Here is a 20,407-nt window from a genome sequence, read left to right as displayed (position 1 = left end):
GCTTTGTAGTATAGTTTGAAGTCTGGGAGTGTGATGCCTCCATTCCCTTCTTTTTTTTTCAGGACTTCTCCATTATTTTCAAAAATAAATTTATTTTAAAAATTATTGTGTGGTTATTTTAACTGAGGAAGACAAATGAAACAATGTAAAAAGTGAATAAAATTCTCTCCATCTCATTAATAGTTTGATTTGTATGCTTTTGGACTTTCCTTTGTAGACAATTATGTATGAATGGGTATAATTACCTTTAAAATAATGGATTATTATATCTACTGCATTCCTCTGCTATTTTGCACCCTTCCTGCTTAATATGTTTTACACAAATCTATTCTTAGACCATTTGTAGCTGCTTTTCATGTCATGGCTGCCCAGCTTTCTTTGTATGGATCACCCCCATCCAACTCTACTGAAGAACAGTTGCAATTGTTTCTAATTTTTTGCTGTTACATACAGTGTACCTGATGATGGTTATAAACTGTTACTGTTTGTTTATATGTATCTTTGTGCACTTATGCAAGTGTTTCTCTATCAGTTCCCAGAAATAGAATTTCTGGGTCAGGGAGTATGCCCTTAAAAATTGTGACAGCTCATGTCAAATTTCTGTGCAGAAAGTTCAAACATACTACAGTTCTGACTTTGAAAGTGCTTTTTGCCCTCTTTTGCTAGTTCCCCAAAGTCTGTGTCTCCCTTTTCCCTCTGTCATGTTGCCCTGAAAAGTCTTAGTTGATCCCCTTTGCCCTGCATTGCCATTGGGCATGAGGCCACTACACATCTTGGGTTTCTCATTTGGGCTGGACCTTTGGGCTATTCCTGGCCAGCGTTTTTCCAATGCCCCACACTGGCCATTCTAAACTGTTAACGCTTCTGCCAGCCTCATGCCCAGCTCTGCCTCTGTCTGCTCCCCTAGTACCCCTCATTGAATGGATCTTCACCACATTCTCTTGTCTCCCTCTTTAACTTTTCCCCTCTCTTGTTCTTTTGTCATTACCTTGGTATGACCTCTAACCAGAACTCGCCTATTTGTTGACAAAGGATAAAATTATATACTAATGGTCTTCCTGCCTCTCATCTGATACACTTTAGTCACCCTTCATGTCACTAGCCTGATCTTTCCAAAATGCAAACTTAATCATGTTAATGTCTGCTTTGAAATAGTTCAGTGAGAGATGCACAAGTACATTCTACCGCCCCTGGTGATTTTTTTTTTTTTTTTAATTTTATCCCCCAGGGACCTTACCTTCTTTCTAGATTTTCCCCCTGCCACCAGTTACTATCCCAGATATTAGCAAACCTGCCTCCAATGCATTCTGTGCCTGTTGCTTACCCCAAGTCATCCTTCACCCTGCTCAAATCTCCACTTTTTTTTTTTCCTAAAGATTTATTTAGTTACGCATACAAGAGCTATGGTACTGGCCAGAGGTGTGGGGGGTGAGAGGATTCACCAGAGACAGAGTGGGGAACAGAACAGGCAGACTGACTGAAATATACTGCTAAGGGGAGTAGCGGGCAAGTCAGAAGAGGTCTGCCGCGCCACATGGGTATCTCCCTGGCTGGGGATTGAACTCGTGTTGCAGTGGCTGCAGATAGCTTCATAGGTTGTGTCTTAACCCCTTGCACCACCAGGGAGGCCCCCAAATCTCCACTTTCTGAAATGTTTCCTGAGTTTTCTTACTACAGCTAAGTCCACTCTACTCCTGATAATTATATCTCTCATATCTCCCTTGTCACATGGCTGCAAAAAAAAGGTTGCAAATATTGTTCACAATGTCTTGATATTTAGCAGGTGCTTAATAATTATTAATGACCCTCAGTGTCCTTGTGTATGAAACAGGAACTAGTTATTTGCCCACGTCTGTCCATCTAGTAAGTTTTGGAGTAAGAACTAATGCCAGATTCTCTCACCCCCACCCTAAAACATCTTGCAGTTGGACATCGTTGGGTTCCATCACATAGGCTAAAGTGTAGGTATTGGAAGTGAAAAAGTACTTGATTTATCTAGATGGGCTGCATTTTAATTTTTTCCTTTAAACTAGCCCTTGTAAAAGTCCCTTCTCTCCCTTTCTCTCTCTAAGGTATATGGCTGGGGTTACAATGGCAATGGTCAGCTTGGCTTGGGAAACAATGGCAATCAGCTGACCCCTATAAGAGTGGCGGCTTTGCACCGCGTGTGTGTGAACCAGGTACGTGTGGTGGACTCTTAGCTTCCAGTCTCCGTCTGTTTCCCTTTCTCTGACTGGGAGAATTAATTGGCGGTTTACTCTTCAGTAAATCTTTTTAAACAATACCAGTGCTTCCATCTTCCACACCTAATATTATATCCTCCCTAAATCCCCATGACAAAGAGGAGCACCATGGTGGGGCAAAGCAGTCTTGATTAGTTTTAATAAAGTCATCAGAAAATCCAGGAGTCTCAGGTATAGCCTTTTCTAATGCTTTTTCAATGTTCCAGAAAATGTCAGTCCACACCGGCTGGTGAATTGGCATTCTGCAGAAGCTGGCTGTAATCTTTTAAGTAGATGTTTTCCCTGCCCTTCCTGTTTTCCCGTTTGTGGTAACCATTTAAATTTACTTGCAGATTGTCTGCGGCTATGCACACACTCTCGCACTAACAGATGAGGGCTTGCTCTATGCCTGGGGAGCTAACACGTATGGGCAGCTGGGAACTGGCAATAAAAATAACCTGCTAAGCCCAGCACAAATCATGGTGGAGAAAGAAAGGTAACTTGGCTGTACCGTGTTTCAGGATTGTGTGTGCTTTGTGGACGTGGGACATGTGTGCTGGAGCTCTGGTGTTTGGCTTTGTAACTCTTCTGTTTATTAACATTCTCATTTTGTACAAAAGAGTTTGAGTACCAGCCAGAATGAACGTGCAGTTAATATGATTCTTAGGTCATTTTCTAGAATAACCCCTGGTGATTGATTGGCATAGATGCATCTTAGCATAATTCCTACACTTCCTATTGCTCATTTAGTAGGGAAGTAAAATAGGGTCTATCACCATTTTTTTTTTCAATCACCATTTTAAAATTGAAAGTGCAGTACAAATGTTTCCTTTGAGCCAGCTAAAACAATTTTAGTTCTTTTGAAACTGCTCTTGGAAGGATATTATCCGTTTAAATATTGATTTAATTTAATGTGTATTACTGGAATAGATGCTTGGTGTTCACTCAGCCACATTGTGTGGTCTTATGCGCTAAGCTTTAGAGTGTTTACTTTAGATTCTGGACCCTTGCCTTAGAAGCATACTGAGAAATATAACCAGCTTGACTTGATGTCCATTTGGATTGGGATGGTCTGAGTTGTGACCCCTAGACCAGTGCGACTAGCCCCACTCTGGTGGCAGGGAATGACAGAATAAGTTGTATTTGTAAGAAAATGGTGTGCAAAGGCAGTATTTCTCTACTACTCTCAAGGACTGTCAGTGCCCACTTTCCACATTTACTTTGGTTTCTAGTTCCCCATTTCCAAATTTTCCTCAACACTGTACATTATTTATTCTAACTCAGAATGAGGCTAGGATAAGAAGCAGGTCAACCAGGAAGGAAGAAACACTTAACTCTTGCTCTGGTCTTTTGGTTTTGTCCACATCACTGGCAGCTAATAATATCCCTGGATCTTGGGTGGTGTTTTGAGGTGCTCAAAGCATGAACTTTACATTTACCTTGTGTGGTGTGCTGTGGGCTTCTCTTAAACAGAAGGTAAATATTGTATTTTAGCATACTTTTTCTTAACTATAAAAAAAAAACATGCATTTTCTTAAAACTTTTTAGGGTAGTAGAGATCGCAGCCTGCCACTCTGCCCACACCTCTGCTGCCAAGACCCAGGGTGGGCACGTGTACATGTGGGGCCAGTGCCGGGGCCAGTCGGTGATCCTGCCGCACCTCACCCACTTCTCCTGCACCGATGACGTGTTTGCCTGTGTTGCCACCCCCGCCGTCTCGTGGCGCCTCCTGTCTGTGGGTAAGAAAACTCAGAGCTGTTCCCACTCCGGAGTGCCCATTGTTACTATCCACTGACCAATTTTCTTGCATGTTGCTCCATGTGGGCTATTTTAAGTTTTAGAATATTTTCTTTTCCATTAGCGCTTATACTTTTCCCCAAGCTATATGTGCATAATATATACAGTTTATTAATATGTAATGAAATCATATATGGACTTACTTGAGTGCTTTCACTATAATTGAGGTGAATTTACATATATAAAAGTAACCATTTTAAGTGTTCAATTCAGACATTTAGTTCATTGCAGTGCTGTACAATATTTTTAAATTTATTTTTATTGCTTTTGAAGTGCCATTATTTCACAGCCTTGCTAGTTTTGACAGAATAGGAGCCCCAGGTGTAGTCACCATGGCCATCCCCTCACTAAAGCACCATTGTGTCCATGGTGTTCTCCCCACATGCCCTTATATTCTCCCTTCTCACTCGCCCTCTCCCGCCAAACCTAATATCAACAGCCGGTTTTCAAGAGTTGGTTTTAAAGTTTGTCTGACTCTATTTGATTTCTCTATATTCCACATGTAAGTGGAACCATTGGTATTTATCTTTCTCCTTCTGATTTACTTAGCATAATCCCTTCTAGCTCCATCCATGGTGCCATAATGGCATAAGTTTATCTTTTTTCATCACTGAGTATATATACCACACCTTTTTCATCCACTCATCTGTTTTGGGGCATTTAGGCAACCAACATTTATATCAAGTTCTAAAACATTCCATCATCTTAAAAGAAAACTCTGTACTCATTAAGCGGTCATTCTCCATCCCTCCCAACCACTGGCAACAAAGTTGCTTTTTGTTTCTGTGGATTTGCCTATTGTGGGTATTTCCTGTAAGTGGAATCATCCAATATGCAACCTTTTGTATTTATTTTCTTACATTTTGAGATCCATTCATGTTTTATGCACTTTACCTTTTTTCAAGTGACCAATATTCCATTTTATGCGTATGTCACATTTTGTTTATCCATTTATCTGTTGGACATTTGGATGGCTTCTTCTACCTTTTGACTATTATGAATAGTGTTATGAACATTCATGTACAAATATTTGAGTAACCTGTTCCTAAGTGTTTTTGTTATACTAAATTTATTACATAATTCAATATCATATAAACCAAAAATAAACTGTAAGTGAAGAACTTATAGTATTTTTATTTATGCATAAAAGAACTGGGGTTCAGGCCAGACATTCAGGGGAGGGGTGTGTGTGTGTGTGAGGGGAGTAGCACAGGCGAGACAGGAGAGGTCTGCAGATAGTTTATAGTGCTATGCTTAACCCTTGCACCACCAGGGAGGCCCAGAACTTAGAGTTTTTAAGGTGATATGTTAATTCCACTTTCTTTTTATTTTGACCAATCTCAAATACCTCAGAAGGACATCAAAACAGAGTCATTATAAACGGTCGTGGAATTCAGGATGATCTTGGATGATGTAATCTGTCCCTTATTTGAATATTGTTATTTTCAAGAGTCTATTAGTCATCAAAATTGTTAAGATGTCTTAAAAACGAGTAGCCATTAACAAGATGACTTTAATCTTTTAAAAAATTTCTTATTTATTTCTGCTCTTTTGCCAGTATATGCTAAGTTATTCTTTCATTTGTATTCAGAGGGAATTAGTGGGTCAGGATGCCCTGTGCTTGGGAATTAATGTAACTCTTGACAACCAAGAGACTTGGGTTGTTCAGCAATTGATATGGAAAGCTAGTTTTGTAATACATGTCAAGTGTGTCAGCTGGAACTGTCCCATCACTCGGTGACCAGTCTTTATGGCCCTGGGACTCGGGTATGCCTAGGAAGCATTACCCTGCTGTTCAGTGTAAAGCAACAAAGATTGAATGTTCCCAGGTTCCTTGACTATTATATAATACTCCTTTTTTACGGTGAATATTTTGATTAGAAACAAATTAGGTCATAGGATGGAATGACTTGGCCATGCCACACATGTAGGTGCACAACCTCAGCAGCCTGTGCACCCCTCAGGTTACCAAATATGGCTAACGTGGACCTGTTTATAAAGGACCTGTTCATGCATCTTAGAACCCTAGTCCTGAAAAGACATCCTTCTTAGGACAAATGTCCTGACATTTTAAACATTAACTTTGAGGGGCCTCCCTGGTGGCAGAAGGGGATAAGACACAGCACTATGAAGCTATCTGCAGCCACTGCAGCACGAGTTCAATCCCCGGCCAGAGAGGTGACCCACATGGTGCAGCAGACCTCTCCTGTCTCACCAGCTGCTCCCCTCAGCAGTGGATTTCAGCTCATCTGCCTGTACTGCTCCCTGCTCAGTCTCTAGTGAATCCTCTTAAGCCCCGCATCTCTGACCTGCACCCCAGCTCTTCTATGCATAAATAAATAAATCTTTAAAAAAACATTAAATTTCAGATTAAAATGGTTCTTGTATATATCTCCTAGATAACTTCTTTCCCTTACACCCAATTAAAAATCAGAAATATGATCAGTTTATGATCTCAGCCGAGTATTAAGAAAAAGTCAGGTGGTAAATTCTCACTTCTGAAGAATATTTCTTCCCTGAAAAGAAGGTATTATACTTGTTGCCAGAAATCAAGATGCAGATGAGTTGTTCATCTTTATGACAGATATTCAATATCTTATGACTAGATATTGAATCGAGGTACTCGTAAGCTGTTTTGTTTTGGTTGGTTTTTGATAGGTGGGACAGCAATCTAAGCCCTTGGACATTCTGAACATGTTAGTCATCTCCTTTCTTGTATTTACCAATAGGTTACCGGGTCAGAGAAAGCCTGATTTTTGGAAGATGATCCACTTTTCCTCCATAGACATGAGAACTCAGCCCTGTTGGGCGAGCAAGGGTTGTGGTATAGTGATAGGGGTTAGGAAGATGTTTCCTTGGAGGTTTTGATAGTAAGACTTAGAGGGAGTTAGTTCATTTCTTAAGTTTCTGTCTAGGTTTTACAGCTGTCCCTCCTCTAAAAGTTGTCCTGGCAGCACCAGGCGACTGAGAGACACAGCTCTTTCCCTGACTAAAGCACCTTTTTTATTTTCTGAGTGGTCACAACCTGCTCCTATGTCCCTAGCCCCTGCATGCAGTGCTGATGGAGATCTCTGGAATCTGTAAATTTCTGATTAGCCTTCTGCTTCTTTTGTCCATATATATATAAAGTACTAGAAAGTGTTGTATGAATTTGTTATAAGTGCCTTTACTTTATAACACAATTCTACTTACATATAATCATAATAGTGATTCTCCTTATCTATCAGGCAATGGAGCATATTTTTGTTCACTCTGAATATACATTGTTACTAAGCAAATTTGCTTTGTTTTTAAGGATTCATGTTTGTACACTAATTTTTATGCTTAAGAAGAATGTTTTCATTTCATATATAGAGGTTAAAGGATTTCTCTGTGAGAGCATGACTTAGCATTACCAGTAAGTGGTGAGTTTATTTTTTGAGACTCCTTGAGTTGAATTTATCAACACCTTGAAACTATCCCAGAGGTGAGCAAAGGTGTTCTTAGTATTTCAATCAAAAACTGATAAATTCTTATCCCTAGAAGAGAACCATTCAAAGCATTGAGCTAGTTGTTATAGTATTGTGGACGCCCTATAATTTTTTTTTAAAGATTTATTTTATTTATACAAGAACCAGGGTACAGGCCAGATGTGCGGGAGGGTGAGAGGATTCACAGAGAAAGAACGGGGAACAGAACAGCCAGGCGGACCGAAGACACTGCTGAGGGGAGCAGTGGGTGAGACAGGCAAGGTCTGCCCCGCCATGTGGGTTACTACGCGGCTGGCGGGGATCAAACTGGCACTGCAGAGGCTGCAGACAGCTTCACTGTGCCACCAGGGAGGCCCAAGTTTTTCTTTTTCTTTTTTTCTTAAAGATTTATTTATTTATTTATACAAGCACTGGGTACAGTCAGAAGCATGGGAGGGTGAAAGAATTGACCAGAGCCAGAGCGGGGAGCAGAACAGGCAGAAGGACCGAAGTACACTGCTGAGGGGAGCAGTGGGCGCGGCAGGAGAGGTCTGCGCGCCATGTGGGACCCTCGCCTGGCAGCCAGGGATTGAACCGGCGCTGCAGAGGCTGCGGGCAGCTTCATAGCCCAGTGCTCAACCGCTGCACCACTAGGGGAGGCCCCCAAGTTTTTCTTTTTTTAAGAAATACACATTTTAATGTCTAACTTAGCATTTAAGACATGCTTTTTACTTTCCAAATGTATATATTTTGTTGTTTAACAAATGCAGGATGCCTATTTTAATATTGTGAAATTGGTTTTTCAAATCTGGTATGAATTCTTTTTAAAAGAATCTAATGGAATTATGCTAACAATTTTCTTTTTTTGATGTCTTTCAAATCTTGAATATGTTTCCTGAGTTTTCTATATTAATAATGTGTTTGTTGCCTTTAGAGCATGAAGACTTTATAACAGTTGCAGAGTCACTAAAGAAAGAGTTTGATAGCCCAGAAACTGCTGACCTGAAATTTCGAATTGATGGGAAATATATTCATGTCCATAAAGCTGTCTTGAAAATCAGGTATATGCATGAGCTTTGAGACATCAATCATCTTACTTGTTTACAAAGTGGGGACTGATAAGAAATAGCCTTAGAAGTAGAGGGAAATAACACAACTTAATATTTTTGTGGATAGTATCAGTCCATTTAGAATTAAAGAGTGTTGCGTGTCTGTGTGTGCACTCATTGTTTTCTTGAAAAGGCTTAATGTGGTGATATCTGTGTTTTGTATTTGTCTATACTGTTTTTAAATGAAGGATCTTACAAATGCTTATTTCCATCAAAAAGTTTGTCTACATGGTCAAAAAATACAAAACTTTGTCAGCAAAAAGTATATCTATTCTCCTTTACTCTTAAAGATTCATTTTCCCCAGATAAAACTCTCAGTCAGGAATGCTGACCTAGCCCAAACCTCAGTGATCGTGTGTGGTAATAGAACAACACAGTCAGCTTAAACATAGCCCAGTTCGCATGTAAAATACTTCTAAAGCTGTGCTTATGGCATGTCCAAAAAGAATAATTTTGGTGATATGAATGTGTATTAAAAATTTGTGCTCATTTCTGAACTTCCTTTAATTTTAGTTGAAAACGTATATCTGTGCAGTATCTTTGGGGGAAAAAAAACAAGTGATTACAAATATTTGAACTGTATGGGAGCCAGTCAGGTGGAAGCAGTGGTACTGCTGACATGCTGGTGCGCCTTGGCTCTCAGTCTGATTTTTAATATTTAAGAGGAGGGTCTCATCAAAAATGAAAGTGAGTGTATGTAAAAGGCACTGTCGGTGCCCCTGCCCGTGGAGTGTCCTCAGGGTGCTGGCTGGAGACTCCCTATCCCGGTGCAGGCAGAGCAAGTGTGGTGATGAAAGACAGCCAAATAGTTGTTCATCTGATTTAATCAACTTAATTAGGTTACTTTTGCTGCTCTGCCTTAGGTGTGAGCACTTTCGATCTATGTTCCAGTCTTACTGGAATGAAGACATGAAGGAAGTAATAGAAATAGACCAGTTCTCCTACCCAGTGTACCGTGCCTTCCTCCAGTATCTCTACACGGATTCTGTTGACCTGCCACCCGAAGATGCTATAGGTACCTCGGCCACACTGGGGCTGGTCAGATCACATGGTCGGACCCACATGTCCTTATGTTCTTAATGGTGTTGAAATATAAAAAGGTTCAGGTTTATTGGCTTTTACATCACTTTTTTTTTTTAAAGATGTATTTTTATTTATTTATGCAAGCACTGGGTACAGTCAGAAGCGCGAGAGGGTGAGAGAATTCACCAGAGCCAGAGCGGGATGCAGAGCAGGCAGAAGGACCAAGGTGCACTGCTGAGGGGAGCAGCGGGCGGCAGGAGAGGTCTGCGCGCCATGTGGGACCCTCCTCTGGTGGCCAGTGAGCAGCCAGGGATTGAACCGGCGCTGCAGAGGCCGCGGGCAGCTTCGCAACCCAGCGCTCAACCTCTGCGCCACCGGGGAGGCCCTACATTGCTTTTTTAAAAAGACATGAAGTAAATGTCTCTAAAAACTGTTTTGTGACATTACCATGGTTAATAGTTACCAGCACAGTTTATTTATGATTGTGGACTTATTTTAATTCTGAAGTACAAGATGCTAATGAATTTAGCATATCATTTGGAACCAAAATAGAGACAAAGATTTCATCTTTTCTGCTTTCTTTGCACTATAGAAAACATTGTGTAAAATGAGTATAGTAAAAGTATATTTGGGAGTTAAGGAAGAAAGGGAGTAAGAAGAATTTATTTAATAAAATTCAGAGAATTATTCACTAAGGAACTTCTGTCTTATCTACTTGACTCTGTTCATTAAAATTAAATATATATCATTATAAATTGTGAAAAAGTATTGTAATCTTAATTAAACCTCCCATACTTTTCAATTTTAGGTCTTTTGGATTTGGCCACGTCTTACTGTGAAAACAGACTGAAGAAACTTTGTCAGCATATAATCAAGCGAGGGATCACTGTGGAGAATGCCTTTTCATTGTTCTCTGCTGCGGTCAGATATGATGCAGAGGTAACATAAAAGAACAACCAGACCCATCGCCCTTAGTGCCCTGTGTGTGCGCTTTCCTCTTTTTTTTCTCACACGAGACAACTTCACTGCTATTTAGGGAATCAATGAGCTGACTGATCCTTAAAAAATGAAATCTGGTCTTGCTTCTTTCTCCTATGTTCATAGTTTGTTGTTCCTCTACGTGCATTTTTAACTGACATTAGAAACTAACTGAAGTCTCAGCAGCTGTGCTGCAGGTTGGAATATAAAGAGCCACACCTAACCAGACTAACAGACAGCATAGTTTAGTTTCAAATATTCTCAAGGTCAGCATATATTTTTTCCAACACCTCACTTTACTGTCTCCCCAACTCTACCCTGCCATAGGCTGAGGATGCCGTGTGATTTATATATGTGTATATCTGTGCTCTGAAATTCTATCTTTGTCTAATTATAACTCATCATAATTTGTGTACTGGCTCTGGACTCCTTTTTATTTTTTTACACTGGCTTAAATTCTTAGTCTGGAAATTGTGCCTCTCTAGAGAGCCTATGAATGATTGGACTTTTGGGAGTATGAAATTTTGTGTTTACGTGCACTTTCCTAAAGTTAAGAACCAAAATAGCATCAGATTGTAAGCTCCTTATGGGCAGGAACTGTTTCCTATTGGTCTTTGTACCCTATAGTACATGGCGTATAGTAAGCACTGGGTGATATATGTTTATTGAACTGAATAAATGTACCACTTGAAGGGTGCATTAAGGATAGTGAACTAAAGACCAGTGTGGTGGATTTTATAAATTCATAGAAAAGACAATACAGAGAGCAGTAGTTTTGGAGTTCCTGATGTCTAGCTAAGGTTAAATGGCATAATTAGTCTGTTCTTATAGGTATGAGACAGCATATCAGGAAATTAAACACCTCTGAAAATCTATAGCTTATGGCCTTGGAGATGTGGTGGAGGACAGACGTCATCTTCGTCACACTTTGGGCTTGATATGATTATCATGTCTTGTATTTAAAAACGTGTCCTGTTTTTGAGATTAGGATTATAAATATTTGATAAGGTCAAATATAGTTGACTTTCTCTGCAGCTCCTTCAACAGATGAAATGATGATCATTTTTATTTTTTTTTTTTATTTTTTTTTTTTTAATAGAGGCATGTTTTATTTATTTATTTGTTTGTTTGTTTGTTTTGTTTATACATGCACTGGTACAGTCAGAAGCGCGGGAGGGTGAGAGAATTCACCAGAGCCAGAGCGGGGAGCAGAGCAGGCAGAAGGACCGAAGTACACTGCTGAGGGGAGCAGCGGGCGGCAGGAGAGGTCTGCGCGCCATGTGGGACCCTCCTCCGGTGTCCGGGGAGCAGCCGGGGATCGAACCGGCGCCGCAGAGGCCGCGGGCAGCTTCGCAACCCAGCGCTCAACCGCTGCGCCACCGGGGAGGCCCAAAATGATGATCATTTTTAATAGGAAATGGAAGCATAGGTTTTTTTCCCCATACCCTTTCTTTGATACCATGAACAACTTTATTAGAAATGCTATTTCCTGCTTTCATTTTATGCCCAATGATATAATTTTAAGTTGGTCAGTGCCTTTTCTCTCCATTTACTAATTGATTTTAGAATCTCCTGTTTTTCTCCAGACTCATCCTCACTGCTAATGAGTTCCTTATTCCTGGGGTTAAAATCTTGCTTACTAAAATCAGTCAGACCCACCTTGACACAGGCAAATATTTCTGACCTAGATGCTGAAAATTTCTTTCTTTCAGCTAAAATATACCTCAGAAAGAGTTTTATGCTATTTCTACCCATGCCAGCTACTCCCTGTACTAGTTTTCATTTTCCTCGTATTAAGTATTTTTCTCATATTAAAAACTGTCCTTTATTTGAGACCACAAGAGCATGTGACTGTCCAGTATGGCATATAGTTTGCCCTCAAAAATGTATGTTGAGTTGAATGAATGAATGAATAAACATATTTGAAGTAGCCCACCAGAACGGTATGCTTTTTATTGTTTTTAAAATGTTCCCCTTCCTCCCCCACTCTTCCGAGGTATGATTTTTAAAAAGTATAAAATGCAAAAGAAAAAGCAACTGACAACTCCACAGATACTACACATTTAATGTAGAAAAATTAGAATATAGATGACAAAAAGAATAATTTCTTTCATACTATATACTTTTTTGTTTTTGGAAGGATTATATAATGATCAGTGGTACTTCTACATTTTATTTCCTTGATGCTATAGGATGTAGTTATAAGTTAATAAATGAAGTCTTTCTAGTATAAAAATAAAACTACTGTATCTACAAAGTCAGGTTGGAAATTGACTGTAAAAACTCTTGTTTTCCGAAGCTCAACTTGGGAAATAGATGACTTTTCCTTCTTCTGTGGGTTAAAATGTTAGGAAGCTGGAGCCCACTTGCTTCTCATGTTTCTTCTACAAAAGTTATTACAGTTTCTCCATACCCTCTTTTGACAAGAAGTTTTTGAAACAGATGTACACAGAAAAACAGCATAAATGTATTGACTCAGTAGTTGTGAAGATTTTCAATAGTAATCTGATGGTTTGAGCCTTTGCATTAGGAATGCATTGTCCACTTTCTGCATGTTTTAAGGAAGAAAGACTTGGAGAAGGTACATGTAAATATTTCTCTGGTGTAAGCCTAAATAAATGTTGCTATCAGGGAGAAAATGTGAATAAAACATTGTCTCAGGACAGTTCTGTATCGTGATTTAAAAGCTGTGCAGTGCTTCTTTTTGTACTGTTTTCAGGAAATTTTTGTTTTCTAGGTACATTTGAACATTAGCAGAAATAGTTGGAATATTACTTGTTTAACCAAAATAGAGAACTTTACAGAAAGTCTTTACTTACTAAGCAATGAATGTCTTAAATGTTTGCTTTTGGTGGGAAGCAAAAAAATATGAGCCCAGGGATTGATCTGAGATACGAGTGTTGGGAATGCTAGTGCTAAAGCCAGATAGTCAGTAGGGTTTTTCTTTCTTTAAGGGCCGACATTTGAAGTTTTCCATGATCAGTAGACTAAAAATTTTATGGGACTGTGAGAGGAAGCATCTTTATTTTTTCCTATATAAGGCTTTTATGTATATTCTAAAAAATAGAAACAAAACTTACTTTTCTCTGGACTATTTTTGTACTTAATATACAATAAAATGAATTCTAGATTTATGGTTGTCAGGTTTTGTTTTCAAATTTCTTTTAACAACAAATGTCAACAGATCTGACTCACAATCTCTTGCATCTAGACTGTCTCCAGGGTGGCTTGTAACACAAAAGCACACTGTCCCACTCTGGCCAAGTCGCCTGCCACAGGAAGTCAGCATTTAGTGATTTCAGCATTAGGACTGGATAAGTACTCCATGAAAGGCTACAAAACATTTAAAAATGTAAAATAGATTATTAGGGCCATAAATTCTCTGTTCTGTTTTGTTGCTAAAGAAAGTTTGTGGGAAGGAAAAACAACTTACTTCTGGTGTATGTATATTCATCAGAGTAATTTACACATTAATAAATTTGGAATGACTTTGTAGCTTATGTCAGAAAAGCAGTTTTTATTTGGATCTTGTTAATTATAGTAAATCTGATCTTTTATTTTCCTCAGAACCTCTATAAAGTAATCTCACCACAAATTGTCATAAACATGCACTTTAGTTTCTCAAGTACCAAGAATACCAAATTAGACTCCTTGAATTTATACTCTTTCTTACTTCCCACAGTCTTCAGAAGACTTTTTTCTATTATGAGCTATTTTCACCTGCTGGTATTTTTACCTTCCATGGTAAAAATATGAGGAGATCCTCCTTATCCTCCATGGAAATTTTTTTTTTTTTTTTAAGTCCAGTCGTCTTTTTATAGTTGACATACTAGGTTAGAGTTGTATTTTCTTTTCTAGGAAATTTAAGATCCATTTGATCACTTGCAGAATGAGATGAATAGATCATTAGGTTCTTATAGTATTTAAGAAATATCAGAGGGATATTCATCTCATTTATATATCCAAGGCATATTGACTCCGGGCATTGGTTGCTAAGTGAATCTGGTTGGCTGTGCCACTTTCTGATTCATGTCAGTGAATCATGAAGACTAAATTATATTCCACAGGGAAATAAAAGTCATATTTTAAACTTATTTATCAAAAATAGAAAATTGATTTATCTACATATAACTTAATACTGTTTTATTTTTATTTTTATTTTTTTATTTTATTTGTATAGCTTTTTTTTAAATGGCTAAGATTTTTTCTTTTTTAAGATTTATTTATTTATTTATACAAGCACTGGGTACAGTCAGAAGCGCGAGAGGGTGAGAGAATTCACCAGAGCCAGAGTGGGGAGCAGAGCAGGCAGAAGGACCGAAGTACACTGCTGAGGGGAGCAGCGGGCGGCAGGAGAGGTCTGCGCGCCATGTGGGACCCTCCTCTGGTGGCCAGGGAGCAGCCGGGGATCGAACCTGCGCCGCAGAGGCTGTGGGCAGCTTTGCAACCCAGCGCTCAACCGCTGCGCCACCGGGGAGGCCCAACTTAATACTGTTTTAGTTATATAATTTTAAGGGAAGAGAAGTGTGCCACTTTCTGATTCATGTCAGTGATCTTACAAATTCTAATTCTCTCTCCATGTGCATTCAGTACTTCCTTATCCATAGATTGCCAGAGTTTCATTACTGAAACGGTCCAGATGTATATTACTTACAGTATTCTCTGGTTAAGACTTTAAATGTTTGAAACTGATAAACGTTTGTTGTCTACTAAGAAATCTCACCAATTCAAGTGAATTGAAGGGGAAAGGAAGACAATTTGATTGAACTGTTTTCATAGATAATGTAAACTGATTTTTAATTAGAAGCACCATTGTATACTTGACTATATACTTAAAAAGTTCTTGAAGTTTATGCTCAAGGTAATCTGTATAGTTATTTAACTGAGTAACTTTTTATATATACTACAAAGTTCTTGAATTCCAAATTAGTAGACATAGAAGTAATAGGTTTTACAATGCCTTACTTCAGAGCACACTTGTTTTCCCTTGAAATTATATAACTAAAACAGTACTAAGTTATATGTAGATAAATCAGTTTTCTATTTTTGATAAATCAGTTTAAAATATGACTTTTATTTCTCTGTGGAATATAATTTAGTCTTCAGAGCTATTTATTAACCATTGAGTTATGATACCAACGGTAATGCTTTTTCTTTAATGAAAGAAGGGTTTAACAGTTTACTATAGTACACAGGACATTCAGCTCTACATTCAGACTTCTGGGAGTCTCTTACTGAAAACACAAATGTTCTCCTAAATCATATACAGTGTTGTAAAGCAATGTTACCTCAAGAAACAAACAATGATCCACTTTAGAGTGAACTGCACTGGGAGAAAAGTCAAACTGGCTTTCTCTAAGATTCTTACCAACAGTGAAGATTTTATACACACACACACACACACACACACACACACAGTTCTAGAGATTATGCCAACATTTTACATGCGGTTCAGATTATCTAGAAAACAAAATTCTGGCTGCAGCTGGCTGACACATATTGGATAGGACCTATCTAACTGGTTAAACCCCACTAGACTGAGAGAGGTATCTAGACTGAGAGAGTTATCTTTCAGTGAGGGATAGGTTGACTCTTAGAGTAAGGGTTGGTTTGTTTGCAGGGATCTGCACTGAGAGAGCAGAAGAGGGTTGTGTGTACATGTTTGGGTATTCCCCCACCCCAACTCTGCCACATTTCATAGTGGCTGGAAACAAAAAGGCTAGAAACTCCAAACAGATCCTAGTGTAAATGTCACTGGGTTTCTGGCTTGTTAGAGCCCCAAGTATGGACCAGTTTAGCCAGCCAACTTGGCCTTTGTTTTTGTATCCTCAGTCCTCGCATATGTCCTAGGCAACTAATTGATTTAATATATGTACCAACATTTGAAGGAACAAAACAGCATTATAGTAGAGTTTTGCTGGGAATGAAAGGGTGTTTTAGCATAGGCAGAAATAGATTTTTAAGCCCTGGTTTACTGCTTTATACTTTACTTTCCTTCTGAATGCTGGTAGTTGGTGATTTCTATTTGTTTGACTGAAAAATCCCATTTGTGAATATTTTCTGGATCGAGAAATTAGTGTGGTGGTAGTTGTAGTGTATTACTCTTGGTGGTTTGTATAGTGAAGACATTTTTATTTAGGAGAGCATGAAAGTGAATTTGTTGTCCTGGGGTTTTTTCTGATTGTGTTACTTTAAGGAGACCACATCACTTCACTTTTCTGTATTAAAGTCTTTGCTTCCTTAAATGAAATAACCCACATCTTAGTTCTTTCCTCTGACTTCTTGAATCAGAGTGACTTCTTAATTCTTTTCTCTGACTTCCTGAGATGGACTAAAATTGCTTTCAGCTATTTAAAACAATGTCTTTGAGCATGACTGTGTGACAACCATGAGGAAGCGTTTCCCCTCTAGACTGTATGTGTGCTTAGAAGAGTCAGACTTGAAGTAGGGCAACCATTGCTTTTACTGTGCCTTGAGTAAATGGTACGTCTTTTTCTGACACCTGTTTGTGGTCACTTGTTTGCATAGTTTGAAGTTTCTAGCCTCAAATACCTTTTCCGGGGGAGGGTGAGAGATTTGGGGTGAGGGGTTTGGTGAGAAGTAATTCAATTGAAGTTAATAAAAAAAGGCCTCTTCTTGTTTTTATTTTTGTTGTGTGTGTCCAGGATTTAGAAGAATTCTGCTTTAAGTTTTGCATCAATCATTTGACAGAAGTTACACAGACTGCAGCATTTTGGCAAATGGATGGCCCTCTGCTAAAGGAATTCATTGCTAAAGCCAGTAGATGTGGAGCCTTTAAGAACTGAAGCCCAAGGCTGCTGGGTTTTGTGTGAGTGTTCTGGGGCACGGGTGATGGCGTATCGTTTGTGCTCTGTGGGCATTGTAATTCTGCAGGTAAAAACCCATCAGGTGGTTTTTCTCCACATCTGAGACACCGTTCTCTGTGTAGGAATATATGAAGGATGTACGGCTTTCCCAGAACCCATTTTAAACAACACTTGTTTCCAGATGTGTGTATTTTAAATGTGATCTTACATTTGGCTGGAACATTGTAAAAGGGTGAAAGTTCAGCTGGTTGTTTTTTGTTTTTGCTTGGAGGAACGTCTGAACTTGGAAAGGGGAAGTATGTGGCAAATCTCCTGGCTCTCATATCAACAGCCCTTTTGATACTGGGAGTTGGGATAGTGTGTGAATTGTGAGATAGAGAGGCCCTACTTCGAATTAAAGCCCCTGACTTTAATTGGGGCTGTTGAAGTGTTGCATTAGTTGCTGGTATAGCAGCTTTACTGTGAAGGAATAAGTATGGTCACTGGAGGCTTTTGTTTGTGAGTTTGCACTACTGATGACTTTTTTTTAACCTCAAGGTATATCAAAATAATATTCAGTTTAATATGAGTTAAACCTATTGAAATGATAATTATGTTAAGGTGCATTTCTGGGTTAGTCAAAATGTCTCTTAAGACTTAAGCACATAAAACATACTAATTTAGAACTATCTGTGAAAAGTTGATAAACTTTCTTTGGATAGAAGTGACTGTTTTATAAATTAAATTAGACTCTGCAATACTATCTAATTGTGGTTTGTTAAATTAAGATGAAATTCAAGAACTCAAGTTTAAATTTCCCCTCTTCTCCCTATAAATGCTAACATAAGAGGAAAATAATGACACATTCAATATATTCTTGCCTTCTAAATTATGGCTGCTAGGTCATCAGATCTGCTACATCTGACTCAAAGAAGTAGTTCTTTGGAAACCCACTGTCTTACAGGTTGTAATGGGATTTGTTCTATCTTTAGGCCAAATATCATCACAAATTTGCTTATTTGAAACTTTATTGGTTTTCACTTTTGATATTCCTCTCCTTTTAATTGTACTAGGTCTAATATTAAGTGCAATTTAATTTTTAAAAAGGATCAAATGATGGTTTTTCTGAAAAGTTTCCATTTAAAAGGAACTTTTCATTTGTGGTGTTTTGTGTGTCCACTGAGCTTGCTTTAAGAACAAAGCTTTCCTCTGTTCTTCATCTACGGACTTATTTCCATTCATGGGCGCTCCTTTACTGAAGTCTGTTTCCTGCTTGGAACAGCCTCCTATCTGAACTCAGAGCCTAAATATCTTTTTAGAGTGGAACTAACAAGACTGCGAAGAGATGCTGCAGCTACTGTTTTTAGTGATGTTTTTGAGTGTGTGTTGGGGGAGGGGGTGATGGATGAAAGATAGGAATTCATTGATAGGTGAAATAAATAACAAACCTAGAAGCCTAGCTCCCCCCTCCCCATTTTTTTTTTTTAAATTATATTGCAAGTGATTGAAGCCCAGTGAATTATTAGGTTAGAATTAGTTCTGCAACGTACGAATTTTCTTAGGTTGGTAAATGCACATTAACTTAGTTATTAATTATGATGGATAATGTTTGTAATAATCACTGTTCTGTAGGCTTATGATTAGGACAAAAGAAGAATTTCAGTATGTTTACTATTGCTCTTACTTGAAAAAGAAAATTCCCCCCAAAAGCACAAACTAAAGTATATATATCCATTTCCATAGGGAATTCATTCAACAAATTTTTACTGAGTTCGTAATACAAGTGAAGAAACACTTCTTATGTTAGATTACTGAGTAATTTGTATGAGTATGTATGTAGGAAGAGAATAGAAATGTCCTTCTATTGAGTATATTTTATTTTTAATACTCTTATTTTTTCACTTGGTTTTGTTGCTAGTCATAGCAGGAGATGAGAACTATTCTTTGAGTTGCTTTTTTCACCTGGCGTAATAATGAAAGGCAAAGTATTCATATTTCTTAAATCAGCCCTTCATCTACTCTTGAACTTCTTACTGGAATAATAATGTTTGATACTCTAGAATATAGGCTGTATTTATGTAATGTTTAGAATGACACATTAATAAATAAAATAATCTGTTAAAACAGGCATACAGAGTTGTTCTTTTCCCCCTCAAAAATCAGTAATATGCAGCCTGAAAAAGGAAGGAAATTCTGACCCATACTGCACCTGCATGATCCTGAAGACACTACGCTAAGTGAACTAATCTAGTCACAAAAGGTCAAATACTCTGCAATTCCCCTTCTATAATGACCTAGGGTCATCAGCTTTATAGAGATAGAAAGTAGAGTGGTGTGGGCTCCCTGGTGGCTCAGCGGGTTGAGCACAGTGCTGTGAAGCTGTCCGCAGCCTCTAGCAGCGCCAGTTCAATTCCCAGTCGGCCAGGGAGATTCCCACATAGTGCCGCAGACCTCTCCTGTTGTGCCCGCTACAACCCTCAGCAGTGTATTTCAGTCCTGCCTGTTCTGCTCCCTGCTCTGTCTCCGGTGAATTCTCTCAGCCTCCCACACCTCTGGCCTGTACCCCAGTGCTTGTAAAAATAAATAAATCTTTAAAAAAAAAAAAAAGGAAGAATGGTAGTTGCCAGGGCTGGGGAGGAGGAGGGAATGGAGAATTAATGTTGAACAGGTACAGAGTTCATTTTGCAAGATGAAGAGTATTCTGTAGATGGATGGTGGAGATGGTGGCACAAATGTGAATGTAATTAATGCAGTGGAACGGTACACTCGAACATGGTCACTCTGTGAAATTGTCATATTTTGCCACAGTTCTTAAAAAATCAGTGCTATGATTTTTAAAGGACTTGGGCTAGAAAACAGGAACCACAATGAATATGCTGTTCTTCAACAAACCCCGCCCTCCACCCCCCCACATACACCCAAAGAAATCCTTTAATTTTATTCCTCCTGAAAAGTAATACAGCAGAAAATATATCTGAATTCTTTGGGGGTACTTATAAATAACAAAAAGATACAATTCCTAC

At 38.7% G+C, this 20,407-nt stretch overlaps 1 protein-coding gene across 1 annotated transcript in view; it reads left to right on the top strand.

The window, feature by feature from the left end:
- Nucleotides 1-17,384, top strand: part of RCBTB1 (RCC1 and BTB domain containing protein 1) — a gene marked incomplete at both ends in the record, with an annotated part of 52,457 nt that extends 35,073 nt beyond the window's left edge. Inside the window, 7 exons of the mRNA XM_084234347.1 lie at nucleotides 2,073-2,180; nucleotides 2,576-2,718; nucleotides 3,771-3,961; nucleotides 8,403-8,529; nucleotides 9,441-9,592; nucleotides 10,409-10,539; nucleotides 17,244-17,384. Coding sequence (XP_084090473.1) covers nucleotides 2,073-2,180; nucleotides 2,576-2,718; nucleotides 3,771-3,961; nucleotides 8,403-8,529; nucleotides 9,441-9,592; nucleotides 10,409-10,539; nucleotides 17,244-17,384 — 993 coding nt within the window. The remainder of the gene's footprint in view (nucleotides 1-2,072; nucleotides 2,181-2,575; nucleotides 2,719-3,770; nucleotides 3,962-8,402; nucleotides 8,530-9,440; nucleotides 9,593-10,408; nucleotides 10,540-17,243) is intronic.
- Between the last annotated feature and the right edge of the window lie 3,023 nt (nucleotides 17,385-20,407).

This window comes from Talpa europaea (assembly GCF_964194135.1).
Source record: "Talpa europaea genome assembly, chromosome: 6".
Taxonomy (NCBI): Eukaryota; Metazoa; Chordata; class Mammalia; order Eulipotyphla; family Talpidae; genus Talpa; species Talpa europaea.
The sequence above is the reverse complement of the archived record's forward strand: the minus strand, read 5'-3'. Positions and strand labels throughout refer to the sequence as shown.